The 16,075-nt window shown below is 45.1% G+C and overlaps 1 protein-coding gene across 4 annotated transcripts in view; it reads left to right on the top strand.

The window, feature by feature from the left end:
• Positions 1–16,075, top strand: part of usp6nl (USP6 N-terminal like) — a 50,759-nt gene that overhangs the window by 25,999 nt on the left and 8,685 nt on the right. For 3 of the 4 annotated variants that reach the window (XM_034577919.1, XM_034577918.1, XM_034577915.1), the window contains 4 exons: positions 8,000–8,073; positions 11,998–12,077; positions 13,166–13,205; positions 13,609–13,689. In XM_034577919.1, coding sequence (XP_034433810.1) covers positions 8,000–8,073; positions 11,998–12,077; positions 13,166–13,205; positions 13,609–13,689 — 275 coding nt within the window. Of the gene's footprint in view, positions 1–2,752; positions 3,052–7,999; positions 8,074–11,997; positions 12,078–13,165; positions 13,206–13,608; positions 13,690–16,075 lie in introns of those variants that run through there. The other variant, XM_034577916.1, reaches the window with a different exon arrangement.

Genomic DNA, 16,075 nt, shown 5'->3' with positions numbered 1-16,075 from the left:
CCTCCTCCTGGTCAGCACCATCCACGGCTCAGTATCTCTCTGCATTATTCAGCAGCTCTCGTACTTCTTCTTCTCTCTCGCTCTCGCTCTCTCTCGCTGCTCGACGCCGACTGAGAGGAAAAGCGCTTCAAACTGCGGCGGGAGCTTCACTTCTTGCCGTTTTGCATACCAACTCGTGAACCATCTGTGGGTGTGTGAGCTCTCGAACGCGTGTGTTTTATATCTACGAGTGGACCGGAGGTTGAAGGGAAAACCGCACGCCGGTTAGTGAAGGAGCGAGCGGTGGCGGACGGTCCAGGCCCCAGTGGCTGCTGGGTGGAAGCTGCCTGCTGACATCCACACTGTAGCAGCCAGGCTAATTGCCCGTCTGTCCTCCCTAAAGGGCAAAGCTGCGGTGCGCTTCATGCTGCCGCTGCCGGCCTTCGTGGCAGAACAGAGTTTAATCTTAAAATGCTGTGTTTTTGCCTCAGCTGCCTCTGCCTCATTTGAACATCTGGGCTTGTTTTATATTTCTCTCTGCTCGTGTCATGTGTAGCAGAGTGTATTGATCCCTGCCTGCAGCTTCACACCTATAGTCCTTTTAAATTATGCATCAAGTGAATCTGCAGCTCCTCAGAAATCGATGCAGAGTTTTCTTCTCCCTTCACCGCAGCTTCATAACATTTTCTTTGAGATCTCGTCGTCACTGTTCAAGCACCGTATTTTTTCTTTTTCAAATTTTTACCAACTATGAATCGGTCCCACTAACAAGAACCGTGACGTGTGAGTCCAAAGTCTGATGCACACACACACACACACACACACACACACACACACACACACACACACACACACACACACACACACACACACACACACCAGCGAGTCTCACGCTCCAAAATGTAACTGGTTCTTTCTTGGGTCATGTCCCGGTCACCGCTCCATGGAAATCCCTTGTGTTTATTTTGAGCAATCCGACAAACAGACAAACAAACTAGAATAGAAAATATTCCCCCTCGGTGGAGGTAACAAATAAAAAAGTGGTTATCAGAGTCCGAACATGAAACCTGACTTCTCAGATCTGTGGCTGTGCAGTGAAAGTTGTTAATGCACGTGTTTATCTTTCAGTGCGTCCCTCCCCAACATGTCCCATCTTGTTTAAACGGCGAACCGGTGACAGTCATGATGTGGTGATAACAGCCTCCGGGAGACGATCAGCTGTGTTTCTCTCTCCGGACCGAACTTAACGTCAGAGCCTCATCAGATTAGTCTCTGGAATCGTGGCTGTGTGAACCAAGAGCCATCAAATATATATTATATATTATATATATATTGGTGGAGGATGGTGCTTTAAATCAGCCTCACTCTGTAATTTAACTTTGACAGGGTTTTATCAATGTGGCATTAATAACGGCAGCAAATGGTTCTGAAAAGAAGGAAGTGACCTCAGACCACAACTTTAACCAGCGAGGAAGTTGATCGTGGACTTTTGGGAACAGAAACTCTTTCCACTTTCTGTGACCGTCTGTCGTAACTGCAGAAGATATTAATACTGTCGTCGGGGAAAATGCAGCTCACAGTGTTTTACATTTAAAGTAAACAATTGAAAGTAAGAACAGATCATTTCAACGGCAGCTACATTTTTAAACTGCATCTGAAAAGACGAGGAGGGGGAACGATGATCTCATGATTATTTCTCTCCCGAGACGCCGTGTTTCTGTATTTAGCTCCGTCAGCTTCTGATCTGTTCCCACTTTTAGCCTCTTTGAACGATACGACTGCTTTGTTCTTTGACAAACAGTCTGCACGTAAATCGTGAGCTTTGATTTTCCTTCATGGGTGATTTATGATTCATTTATTTCTAAAAATCGCATCGTGCGCTCATCTCTACACGTTAATTAGCTGCAGCTGATGTAATCTGCCACTAAATGTGTATTTAACTGCTGAGAGTAACATCATTGGTGTCTGAAGATAGAGAATCGGCTGCAGGAACGTTTTGTTCATCGTTAAAAGACCGAGGAGAAATCGAAGCCTCCATTAGCACCGGTGTTTAGAGAGTCTGGATATGAATCAGCGTCATGAGGCCTAAATACAGACGTGGATGAAGTGGACTTCCAGAAAAAGGCGGTGACGCTCGAGAGCAGTAAATGTCCACCCTCTCTTCTCTCTTTGACCCTGGAGCTTCAGAAGTGATAACAGCGCTTCACTCTCCGCTGACGAACACAGATATTTCCTGTACCGATGCAGCAGCGAGATAGATGACGAGAGAGAGAGAGAGAGAGAGAGAGAGAGAGAGAGAGAGAGAGCCTGTTGCTCATCGCAGCCCCCCCACCCCATCTGTGATACGCCACATCACAAGACCCTTCATGCTACATCACGTCTGTCTCATAATGAAGTTTTAATGGAAACTGTTTATCACCAAACTGTCATCGTCTGCCCCCTTCAGCTTCTCTCTCTCTCTCTCCTCCCTTGCTTCCACGAGAAAGAAGTTTTCAAAGAAACTCCACAGAAAGAAAAAATCACGTTTCCTCTGAGCGACCACGTCATTGAATGGTCGACTCCTTTTCCTGAAGATCAGTCCCTCACTAGTGCGTTTCTTTTTTCGCCTTTTCAGAGAAATCCTCTGACAGATTTTTTTACTTTTGTGACATTTGGAAAAAACCTCCCTGAGCCTGGTCGGTCGTCTGCAGACAGCGATGCCCCCTGTTCTGCCTCTGTGCGTGTCTCTGATGTGCTGAACAGAGCTTGTTGTGTTGTTGTGTTGTTGTGTCAGGGTGGGGGAATGTTGCGAGTGGGACTGACTCGCTCCTGAAGTCAGATCTCTGCCTCTCTGCCTCCTCCCCGTGTCGCGGCCACAGCAACAAACAGCAGCATTGTTGACAGCAGCGCCTCTGATCTCACTTCTCTTTGCCTCGGGCTCCCGGTTCCTCTCTGCCTCGAGGCTGCAGGGCTGTGGTGGGATGAGGCTGCGCAGGTTGTGTGTTACGAGTGTGTTGGACCTGGTTGAACTGTGACCGATGAGGACTAAAGCTCTGACGCGATTGGAGGATCCACCGGACGGCTGGAAAAGAGGTAACGGGTGAAGTGACTCTTGAGGAGGTGGACTTATCGAAAGTTTAATTTAGGTTTGACGATATATTCTCTGACGTGTGATGAGAAAATGAACTGATTGTGACTTTTGTTTGAACTGGTTTATTTTTATATTTGATTTAAATGGTTTGTTGAAGTGTGTTTGTGTTGCAACATCCTTTAAACTTCTTTTAAAAGCAGTTTTCAGGAATAGTTTCAGTCTCTTGATTTAATGAGCCGCTGTGGCTCGGGAGGTAGAGCGGGTGGTCCACTCACGGCAATGTCAGCGGTTTGATCCTCAGCTCCACCAGTTCTCATGCTGAAGTGTCCTTGGGCAAAACATTGAAGATTTATTTTTAACATTTCACCGCACAGTTATATTTACTGTAATGATGTGGTGCAGAGGCCAGTGGGACCGACCAGTACAGCCACTCATCCGTTTATCACCTGACTTCTAAATATGATCTAAATGTAATACCCTAATATTAGAATGCTAATGATAGATAATGATGTGGTGTGAAATGTCTGCTGCTGCTGCCTCATCATCACTTTTTAAATACTGCACATTAGCCTGCTCACATTAGCACATAGCGAAGCCATGAAAACTTCAGCCTGGTGGTTTTAAACCAGTCAGAAAGAGGGAGCAGGGAGCAGACGGTGTGGGAGTTAATTATTTTCACAGTAAAAGTCCCGTTGGGATCAGGACGACTGATGGAGTCTGTGATTACTGGTTGACCCGCCGTGTGTGTGAGGTCACGTCATGTTCCCGTGGTCGAGGGTCAGGACGGAGACGCAGACGCAGGGAGATGAATGTTTTGGAAGTGCAGTAATGACATGTCGCAGTTTACAGTGAAGTGTTGCCTCATCGCTTGTTTGTTGTGGAGCAGCTGACATCACTCTGTGTGTGTCTGTGTGTGTGTCTGTCTGTGTCTGTGTGTGTCTGTGTGTGTGTCTGTGTGTGTCTGTGTGTGTGTCTTCTTATAGAAAGGTGCTACATGTCTCAGTTGTACTTGAATTAGCTTCACTGACTGTGCGTTCTTTAAATAGTTGAATGTACAGTTGTGTATTTGAATGACTCGAGTTCTGTCCGAATTTGAAACCATCATACTATAAGATATGTCATTGATCAGTGAATGATCTGTATTTGTAGATTATTATCTTCTCTACACACAACGTGACTTCGGACACATCTGTAATCTAATAATAATAATTCACGTACGTGTTTATTTGCATGTAGAGCAGAGAAGTATGTTCTTATTGCAATTGGTCACAGGAGACGTGTTCAGGTCAGGACACAGTTTGGTGTGAACAGTTCTGGCAGCGTTCCTATTCTGGATTTTCCATTTCTAGATAGTGGGATGTGTGTCGTCCATCTTTATGACACTGAAAGCTTCCAGATATGCAAATGTCCTGCTCGTTTATTCTGAAAATCCAAACATTCAAATTCAGCTTCATTTAAAAGTAGAAAGAGTTAAATAATCAGACACTTTGATTTTCTGCGTGTGTGAATACAGGCCATGTTTTGACTTCCGCACCGTGAACTGTGGCTTCAGCTGAACCGAGTGAAGCGTCGACGCAAGAACAAAAGACGGGAAATGAGTTCTTCTCCGAGCGACCTCTCCACTATTATTACCGCCATTATCATTATGATTATTATTCCTCTTTCTGAGCAGATAGCATCTATGAGAGATGTTTGGGGGGGGGGGGGGGAGCGGCGGCTCCTTCACATGAAAAACAAAGAGGGCTCATTACAGCGGAGGAAACTGGAAAGGCTGTGATTACACTTGTCGTGTTGTTCATTGCCAACACTATAGTCTCTAAAACAGCAGTGATAATGATGGACCAACACACAGTCACACCCCCACTTCACTTCCTGTTACATGTGGTGGTCTCCAGCAGATTTAGATTTTATTCTGAAATTAAATCTCGTCTCTGAAGCTTCACGTTTCTTCAGTTTTTTAAAAAATCTTTTACCTTCAAAGTCACGTGTTTTAAAACAGGTGAAAACGTGAAAATCAAAAAACCTCACAAACATTGTGAGCTTCCTACGTGAGAACATTGTTCTCGTCACCTGCAGGGGAAGTTACACCTAACTTCCTGATTTCTTCGTGTAACCGTGACGGTTTCAGATGAGTTTGTCCGTCACTACGTGATCACATCCAACACCTCTAGCCCCAAGTGGTGACAGTAAAGTCCCACGTGACCTGAATGCAGCATGAGGAGTGAAGGGGGGGGGGGGTGCAGGGTCCATCCAGCTGACCAGGCGAGGGGGTGACGGACAGAGACATTTTAATCACAGCAGGACGGGGACACTTAGCTGGAGCTGGCATCAGCCTCACCGCTGGAGAGCGACTGGCAGCCGAGAGCGGAGGAGGTGGAAAGTCATTGCTGTGTGTGTGTGTGTGTGTGTGTGTGTGTGTGTGTGTGTGTGTGTGTGTGTGTGTGTGTGTGTGTGAGTGTGAGAGTGTGTGCGTGTGTGTGTGTGGCCTTGTAATGAAGGATAAGCAGCATGACGAGCGACAAAGGCGGAGAAATAATAATCCACCCTCAAAACCCATTAACCTTTTCTCATAGATGTACTTTTGTTGGTGAATCTGTTTAATCTACTTCCACTTCATGTGATTCGCTGTGTTTCTCAGATTCATCCGAGCGTTTCATTTCATTTTGTGCGTTAATTCTCCGAAGAGAGAGCGGCTGATTCACTTCCTCACCAACTGTAAGAGGCAACTTTCTGGAGAATATAGTGTCATTCTGTGTCAAACGTTTACGTCGGGATGGTTTTGTGGTAAATTGGCAGATTTGAAATCCAATATTATTAGTTTTTTGCCTCATTTTTGGTCTCCACCAACTCCTGAGAAGAAATGCTTCTGTAGTGTTGTTTGGTGTTTAGGTCCTTCTGTGTCAAATCATAATACTTTTGAAAAAACCTTCCTACTTAAAAGCCAATGCTGCTCCATGATCCTATTTGTCTTATAACCGACTGACCCTGTGCTTATTTGTTTATTTGTTCTCATACTGGGTTTTGGGCTCGTGTCCTTTAGTTAAAATGTCCTCCACCATTAACCTGTGGTGTACGGATACAGTCACGTCTCTGTGAGGGTTCCTGCTCGTCAACATGTTTCAGAGCCGTTAAAGTTTATTTCAGTCACTCTGGGTCATCTTCTTCAATCGGCCGTAAAACTCCCTGGACTCCTCAAGTCCGGCGAGGGCTCCTCGGCCCCAAATAAAAACAAACACGGACGCCCCCCCCCCCCGGTCCCCGTCACGGATGCCAATGTGATCCTCGAAGCATGAAAATGTCTCTAATTGCATTTAGCTTAAGTCAGGCCCCAGTGGAATACTAATATGGCTTTAAGAAGCTCAGAATCCGAGCTGAGCGTCAAGTGCAAAGAAAAAACTGAATCCTCATTTCCTCCCCAATTCCTCTGCGCTCGCTATGGGAACCGCAGGGGCCTCCTGGGGCGGACTTCCCAGCAGAAAAAGGGCTTTACTGTATTTGTTTATTTGCCCCTGGCAGATTGTCCTGGTGGGTATGGACGCCCCCCCCCCCCCACCCCCACTCCACAGCGACTTCTCCCACTGTGTGTGCTCCTGGCAGCCCACAGCCACACGTCTTTCACCAACACACACCATCCTGTCATAAAAACGCCAGCCGGCTCAATAAGGAGCGCGTTTGTCCGGAGCGTTTTCTGGAATTCCAGTAGAGCCGTTCCTCCCGTGGAACACACACACACACACACACACACACACACCCCTCCTGAGACCCAGAGAGGAAGTGGGAGAATGACTGTAGTCAAATACTTCCTGTTAAAAAAACTGGCAAAGGGAAAGCAACTGGGAATATATTACATAACCTCTGGGACTGAACCACAGGAGGTTGTTGGAGGCCAAAGTCGTTTCAGATAAATGCTGCAAATCTATACACTGTGCAGAATGAATGTCACAACCCCCCCCCCCCCCCCCCCCCAACCCTTAAAACAAGACTGAATCGGACACATCCATGACAAAATTGTGATAACCAAACCCCAACCCCATCCTTTTTCATTTCAGAATCAACACAAATACACAATGTAAATCCCAAATTGTGTTATTAAATTTAAAGTTTTGTTAAAGTGACTGCTGTGATGTTTTGAGATTGCATAACTAAAACCAGAAAAAGGCTGAATAGAGCTTAGTTCAGCTCACTCCATAAAAACCACGTTGTTATCATCGACTGTAAAAGATGAAAGTAAATCAACTGGAATAAATTACAGTTTGATTATCAAAGAATCAAAACAGATTTGCACTGAAGCCGGATTTCGTTCAGGCTCCGAGAAGTGTGTGTGTTATAGTGTGTTTGTGTGTAACAACAGAAATACACACATATATATATATATATATATATACCCTCAAGCAGCGTCAAGTCTCTGTCACAGCAGCTCCCAGTTTAAAGTAGCTCCTCTCATCAGCACAGGCAGAAACACACATTATTCTCTGAGGCTGAGGTCAGACTGCAACGCAAAGAGTGTGTGTGTCTGTGTGTGTGTGTGTGTGTGTGTGTGTGTGTGTGTGTGTGCGTGTGCGTTCTCCACGTCAGCTCCTGGCGCTGACACATCGAGGGAGAGCTGGAGAAACACAAAGCGAGTCTGTGATTACACAATAGTCTGATAAATATCAGCTCAGAATCAGAATGTGCGTTTATATTTGCATGTTTATTTCCTGAATTCAAGTTCTTTGTTTTTCCGTTGTCTTTGTGTTTTATTTTTTATTTATATCTCATTTAAAAAGTTTATGGTAACTGTAAAATATCTAGCTTTAATCTTAGGAATCGTTGACCATTTATTTATTATTATTTTTACCACCTAGTATTGGTATCGGCTATGGTCACTGTCGTCTCGCAGCTCGTAAACTTTTGATTTGTAACTTGTCATTAATTTTTCCTTCTTTTCTCCCTCTCGTGTTCGTTCTCCAGCGTCTGATACCGACCAGGATGCGGCGGTGAAACTTGACCAGGAGCGGGCTGGTATCGTCGCCAAATATGACAAGGTACGTTGAGAAGCTCCCTCCGGCCGGCAGAGAACCGGCTTCCTCCTGGGGAAAGTTTGGTGGCGTTGCAGCTTGAAACAATTGTTTAGTTATTTTCTTGAGGTTGTTCATGACCAGATTCCAGTCAGTCCCTCCTGTTGAGACCAGACTTAATAACTCTGTGGTTAAAGCCTCTATAAATCACTGCTTTATTGTCTGCGAAACACAATAACAGCAGCGTGTTGTGTGCAGAATCTGCTCCTTCGGGTTTTAACCATAAATCCTAAATTGTGCATAAGGCTGCGATGAGGACGCTCAGCTGACATTAACATGTAAATTACAGCGTTTCGTATTTTGTAGCTCCCTCGATGATTCGCAGCGTGTGCTCGCTCACACTGAACAGTTCACACAGAAGTTTAGAAAGAAGGCGAAGGTAAACACGAAAAGATTTGTGTTTATTCGTTAGAGTAAATATCAGAGGTTAATGTGCCGTCGTGGACACAAAGTGATTTTACTTGGCCGAGATCCAAAGGTGCCCGTTTATGAAACACTCAAACAAAAAGCCGCTATCAGCAGTATCACAGATGTATTGATATCAGATTAAAGGTTTTTAAACACATAAAAAGAAATGTCACTTTGTTAAGTGCTACTCCAAACTCTCCTAACCTTTTATTTATCCTCACGTTTCAATGTCGGTCTTTAAAAGTGAGATTTAGTCAGGGAAACCCAACAGTTCCCTCAATGAACAAACACTCAATTAGAGAAGAGGAAGAAGAAGAAGAGTAGCAGTGTCAGATCTGGATCCTGCAGCTCTACAGTCAGATGTACCTGCAGAATAAAAGCTCCCTTAACATCGCCCATTATAAATTGTCCCTTAATGTCCGTGTGTGTCTACGATATTAAATGATGTGAATGGAAAACATTTCAACAGATGAAAGCGTGTTGAACTTTTAGTTTTGTGATTCATCTCCAGACTTCTGTTGTTATTTATCCTCTTCTAATCCTCTGATCGTATCTGTGAGTTTATAATAACGTCTGTACGCTGATGTCAGACATAAACTCTCCGTAGCTTCTCTGCTGTGTGTGTGTGTGTGTGTGTGTGTGTGTGTGTGTGTGCGTGCGTGCGCGTGCGTGTGTGCATGTCTTTCTATAGTAATGAGGGCCTGTGTGTGTCTGTGTCTCCTGAGTGACACCTCTATTTCACAGCCCAGTGGTATCAGTCGGACCAGCCCACCACGCTTGGTTTGTAAATTAGTCTTTTTAATTTAGTCCAGCAGGCTGCATAATCAAGCTGCCTCATTAAGAGTGAAGAGACCATGGAGGGGAGATGATGGAGGCGTGCATTCGTGTGTGTGTGTCTGTGTGTGTTTGTGTGTCTGTGTGTGTGTGTGTTTGTGTGTGGCGAGGCAGAATGAGTCACAATCAGAGCTAAATCAGTGTCATTGTTGCTGTCGGGGATGGGGGGGGGGGGGTTAATGGAGTCAGATATCAGGCCAACCACACACGCGCTCGTCGCTCGTTGTTCCCAGCGTTCATTAGTGAACATTAAAAAATGGGTTTTTTCTCGTCTTCGCAGTAAAGAACAGAAAGTTTAGTTTTCCTTCCACGTGACTGAGCCGCGCAGGCCTGACCGCTGTCGGCTGCACGGACGCCACTGACGCTGGTGGTTCTGGATCCGAGCCACTGATTGTAAATCAGCAGCCGGGGTTTAATATCCTCCTGCTTGTTTGGCAGCACATCAACAATAGCACAATTTAAAATTCAGCAGTTCACTTCGGTCCAAACTCAAATATGCCAGTAGCCAAAAAAAATGAAATAGGTGAAGAGAAACATGGTCCCCAGAGGTTGAATCAAACTGACATTGATTATTATAAAAGTGTTGGATGAATTGTTTGACACGGACGTTCATGGTCTCAGGAGAACTTTGCCAAAACTCCCACAGAATTTAGGAACATTCATAAGTTTAATGTGTTTTTAAAAACTCTGAATATCAGGAGTTGTTCCCTACAAAGTGTCACGTGGTGTTTCTAGGTCACAATATGATTTAAGGGAAGGAAATAAACTCGTTAATTTTGCTCTGCAAGTTTATTTTTCCAGACTTTTCTCAAATCTTTTTTGCTTGACTCTGAAAAGAACAGTTTTACATCCTGAGCTGAAAAATGACTGAAGGTCACGAGCAAAGGACTGTGGACAACCTCGGGTTTATGGATATGAATGGGCAGCGGTTATATTATTAAACTGTAGAAATGCTGAACAGTGGCGCTGAGAGGACGCACACATGACTGAGCCGTGCAGTCCATCACAGACCGCTGGTGACACACAATCACAGGAGGCGTGACAGAGCGAGCGCCGCGCAGCAGAGAGTCCTGCTTCAATTTTCTCCTGAAATTGATTTTAAGCAGAGAGAGAAATGATAAATGTGTCGGCCATGATGATGCCGTGCCCTCGACTCTGTGGACGCACACGCACACGCACACGCACACAGATGGGCTGAGCTGGGATAAAACACTGAGCTCTTTGGATTCTTCAGAGAGTTATTTATTTAACTGTGTGTTTTCTGCTGAGCGGAGCAGTGGGGGCGAGGGAGGAGGAGGTGAATTCTGGAATATGTTCACCTCCACATCTGGACGTCAGACCGACCTTCTCCGTCTGTGCTGCCGCATGAAAAATATTTTTAAGATGTGTAGAGCTGCACACAGTGGAGTTTGAGGTTCACTGATGTTTCCTTGTTTTTTCAAAGACTCTCAGACGAAGGTGTCCTCACATCCAGATGTTTGTAACAGGATCTTTGATTCAGTTCAAATAGCTTAATGTCACATCTGGGCAGATCGGGGCAGATCTATAGGTTCTATATGTTTTATATAGGATCTACAGGTTTTACAGAATAAACAATGTGAAAAGATGAGCCTTTATGTTTACATTTTAAGTAAAGTAAGTTTTGTTATTGTTGATATTTCTTTACGGATAACAGGCGCTGTCCTTTTCCATATTCATATCTCACATCGAGCATAAATAAACCTTGAGGAATCCTCCGGGATTTAATATAACAGCCGGAGTTGTAAAGTTTTCGGCCTTCAGAAATTGTTCAGGCTCTAATTTCCTTTTTTCGTTGCTCCTTCTCTCTTTGATATTCTCTCCATCCTCTTCTCTGCATGATCCTTCCTTCACCTGTGGGTCTTTTCTCATCTCATCTGTTTTTTCAGGAGGCCTGGAGTCAGACGGTGACGCAGGTGGACGTCTGAATGTTCATTTCACACCTGTTAATCGCTGCTCACACTCACACTTTCTTTGTGTCACATAAACGCACTCTCACGCCAACACACTTTCCCAAGGGCGCCGGAGTCGAGGCCCCCCGCCCCCCCGTAATCGAGCAGCCAGTCACAACATGAGCCTCTGCCCCTGAAGAACGTGGGTGGCATGTAATGAGGAGCTCAGTCAGAGGCCACTTTAGCTCAGCGGCATCACCCACATGATCACTGCAGACGAGTGGCGCGGCTATTTTTCTCATCAGTTGATTAATAATTTAACTGAGAAATTTCCGTTACATGTTAGAATCTGATCCCAGAACATTAGTCAGTCTAGATTGTTCTCGTTTGTGGTGGAACGAGCTTCCAACTCTTTCTGGAGCTGCTTTCAGACGTGCACTGAACTCCAGATGTTCTCCTGAACTTAGAGGGAGGTGCAGTATGTGAGAAAGCAAAAGTTGTGGATCAAAACTCTGGATAATGTCCGAGTGAGCCCCTGTGAGAGCTGTTGTCTAATAATTTAAATCAAACCAGACAAAAACAGGGACCAGGGAAACTTGAAAGACATCGAGCACAAATCAGTTCACGTCCAAGGACCCGACATCTTCAGTCTGTGTCGTCTGTGCACAGATCTCAGGATTCGAGACATTTTCTGTTTCAATGTTGTCAATGGTTTTTCCTTGTCTCTTGTCATCTCCAGGGCAAGGAGGCCACCGTGGAGCCCTGGGAGGACACCAACTTCCACCTGTACAAAGTCATCGACCGCTTCGGCTTCGTCCAGTAAGAACATCACAGTCTGTTTCTGTTAAGTAAATGAATAACCTGCAGAAGCCCAGTGTGAGCAGCAGCACCACACTGGAGGAAAAGAGGAGAAGATGACAGGCTGTGAGGCCGAGTGTCGCTCACAGAAGAGTGTGTTTGTGTGTTTGTGGTTCTGGATGAGTCCGGCGAGAGGCTGCGAGCCTCTTAAACAACCCGGCGCTGGAGGGTTATATATAGTCTGGCACACGCAGGCAGGAAACAGCCGGGTTGGCCACAATCACAGGCACCAGTGTCAGGGTGGAGCGGTGCGAGCCAGACCATAGGCGGTGGGTGGAAGATGGAGGGAGAGATGAGGGGGGAGGGTGGAAGGAGGGAAAGAAACCTCGGGGTTATGTGATCGTTGAAGACAGGGACACAAGTGTCCTCGGGTGAAGGTCACTGACTGGACATGGACCAGAGGAGGAGGCAGAACCAAGAGGACCCGTTGTCTGCTCCTACTTTTCAGGGTTACGAGGTTTCACAGATCTGTTGCTTCTAATCTTCTCTTCAGTCTCAAACTTTCAAACTTTATTTTGCAGATAAACTATTTAAATCCAAGTTAATATTGATTTACCGATAATCTTTTTGTGTTCAACTGTATACTTCCCTTTAGAAGAACCATTTAAAATACTACTAGTATTCCGTGTAGTAGTTTTAAGTATAAGTAGTTTTCAGTGCAGGAGATGAAAGCAGAATATTCAGTTTGTCTCTCGCAGATAAACAGAAGCAAAGATTGAAGAAGGTCTAATCTGCTGTTTCCTGTTTGTGTGAGCGATGACATGTCTGATGTTCCCTCCTCCTGATAACAGTCAGACGAGCAGCGCCCCAGATTTCACTCACGCTCGTTTCATCGCTGTTTCCCGAAGGAATCTGACTTTGAACATTAAATAAACTGAGAGGGAAACTTCACACAAACCGTCCCACTGATCTGAGACCTGTTGTTTTCCATCCGAGATACTAGTTTACATGAAAAAATAAACTGGAGCTTTAGAGATAAATCTGAGATTCATTCTTCATTCTCTCCTTTTCCTCTTTTTCATTCCGTCACTTTCTTCTTCTCTCCTCAGTAAGAACGAACTTCCATCCTACGACTCGGTGGAGGAGAAGGTGAGTTCAATTAAAAGTATTTAATATATCTACTGTAAATAAAGATGGAGGACATGACAGCTTCCCGAAAGCGTCTCGATTGCCCCCTGGTGGCTGGCTGCAGTATAGGTCCTAAGGCCTGTCTCCTCCATGTTAGCAGAGGGGACACAGGCCAAAGTATGTTAAATAAATGTTTCTCATCATCGTCGTTCGACTCAATTATGAATTCATGTGATACTGATGTAAAACACCAGAGTGTGAAGAGACTGAAAGTTTTAATTAGAGCAGCTTCAAACGACTTTGAAGACTCTGAAGTCACTTTGCTTTTGAGCTGACAGCGATTCCCTCTGGACGTGAATCCAGCCGCACGGCGCCCGACCGACAGGAAGCTCATCGTTAACGTGTCACTTCCTCTTCTCCGCAGCAAAAACACATGGAGGTGGAGAGAACCAGCAAATGGCTGAAGATGATGAAGAGCTGGGACAAGTACAAGAACAGTGAGAAGGTGAAGGTCTTGTTGTTTTCTGTTTGTCTTCACGGCTCGTCCTCGTCTCCGCTGTCAAACTCCCTCTGTCTCTCACTGTCGCTTTGCAGTGTTCATATATTCATGGTATAAACAGATGATTGGATGATTTCAGTTTAATTGGGATTTATCTCAGCGCAAGATCTGGAATATTTAACTAAAACCAGCCGATATGAACCTTTCACCAACAAACTGTTCATGTTTGCTGACAAAACTGATATGAAAACTTTTATTTTACAGAAACTGATGTCTACATTTTACGTTAAACTAAAACTGTGTTGTCACTCTATCGTGACACAGTCAGACTCCTTCTTGAGCATCGCCTCCTCTTTGTTGTTTACAGCCAAGGACACACTGGAGCGTTTCAGCTTCTCTCTCCATCACGTCTCCTCTCCTCCTCCTCCTCCTCTCTGTCCACGTCTTCCTTCAGGGATTCTCTTTTTCTCTTCATCTTCGCCAGTCGCGTTCGCGTTCTTTCAGCTCGGCGAGGGAAACGGGTCACGCTTGATGTGTCTGTTGTTCTGTTTCCCTCTCTCGCCAGCTGCTGAGCACGTTTAGCCCGCAGTAGGAAAACACTCGAGAGCCGAGCAGACGTAAAAGAGTGAGACGCACATGACGAATTTGGCTGAAGGTTGTAACGGGAACATCAATGTTCAACCTCGCGGTGTTGTGACAGGAAGTCGGAGCGGTTGTAGACGCTTCACCTTTTAATGTTTGCAGTCGTTGAAGATGCAACTTGTCTGAGTTTATCCCTGAGAAGAAAAGTCACAATTTTAAAAGAATTAAATTATAAAAATGGGTTCTTTTTGTTGGTTGTTTTCGAAATTGTTTGTATCCTTCTAGATACATGAAGCCGCGGCCGGAGCATTCCTGTCTTCAGGATCTTAACAACACCTCGAGGGACTCAAGGATGAGCTAATTAGTTTGCTGGTCAAAGGTCAAAGGTCAAAGGTCACTGAGACCTCACAGAAGACGTAAACAACTTGACGGCTGGGTGGAGGAATAAACCTGCGACGATTTAATAGTATTTTTTACGTTAAAATCTGTAAAACAACGAGACTCGTGTGAAAACAGTAAATACAACGAAGGACTAAAACTGAAATGTAAATGTGAGACACACACACACACACAGACACACACACACTCAGAGGATGATTAGCCCAACAGATGCTCTCATTGACTCCCTCATCAGAGCCTAATTACAAGGCTGTTGCACGAGAAACTAGTGAGTCCCAAGTGTGGAGGGAGGAGGCTGTGGATAACACACACACACACAGACACACACACACACACACACACGAGCAATAATCGTCATTAATCTTGAGATGACACACACACACACAACATCACAGCACTCACTCAGGTTACAGACGAGCTGATTTATGATTCTTCATCAACTCTTCATCTCACGCTGCTGAAAACATGTCTCTCTCTGCTCGTTCTGTTTTTCACATCATTATCTTAATGCAGCAAAACATCTGAAACAGTTTTGAGTTGTGGGAATGATTCAGGGACGTTTACCGAATCTGCATGAGATCAGCTTTGTGTGTTTATTACCTTCACCAAGGAGGGTGTGTTTTTGTTTTCTGTGTGGATCTACTGAATTTAAATGTGGTTTCATACGGTGACTGCTCGGCCTAGATGGAGGTCTGAGCTCTACTGAGTGATGTTCTAGTTTTAGGTTTAGTTAAAGTTATCGCTGACACACCTCTAAGTATTCATTCGACCCGTTAGCAGCTAATTCTAGACTCGGGAAGTTTTGTGAACACTGTCCACTAACACACACAGAAACTTATTTCACCAACGGCGACACGATGACATAAATCGCTCTCCGGCCTCTTTCCAAAACCTCAACCATCAAAACTACCCGACTAACCCTTATGATTATCTTATTCTAACCCTCAAACCAAAACCTCCATCTGTCACGAGTCAATCCTGACACCAGTCTGAATGGGTTTGTGTGTGTTCTCTGGTTAACGTCCTTCACCAGCATTTAAACACACACACACATGTACAGACACCTCCCATGTCTGCTGTGTAACTGTCCCGGCTGGTCGGGTTTTAACCGCTGCAGGCGGAGGATTCACTGCTGCGATTAGCTTTGCTGCTCCTGCAGTTTAGGCTTTAAGACTTAATCTTCCTCACCCGCCGTCCGACCGAGTTTATATCTCTTTGTGGACGCTGATTTACTCTGGACTGTTCTGCATGCGTAGCACTCTCTCTCTCTCTCTCTCTCTCTCTCTCTCTCTCTCTCCCTCTCCAGCCAGATGGTCATAGTTCACCTTCCCTTTGCTTCTGCAGAGTGCCGAGTACATTCCCGCTCTTTGTGTCTGTGACAGTGGGAGAGCGGCTCGGCTGACGGGTCGCT

Source organism: Hippoglossus hippoglossus, chromosome 23 (assembly GCF_009819705.1).
Source record: "Hippoglossus hippoglossus isolate fHipHip1 chromosome 23, fHipHip1.pri, whole genome shotgun sequence".
NCBI lineage: Eukaryota > Metazoa > Chordata > Actinopteri > Pleuronectiformes > Pleuronectidae > Hippoglossus > Hippoglossus hippoglossus.
This window is presented reverse-complemented; position numbering and strand designations above follow the sequence as displayed.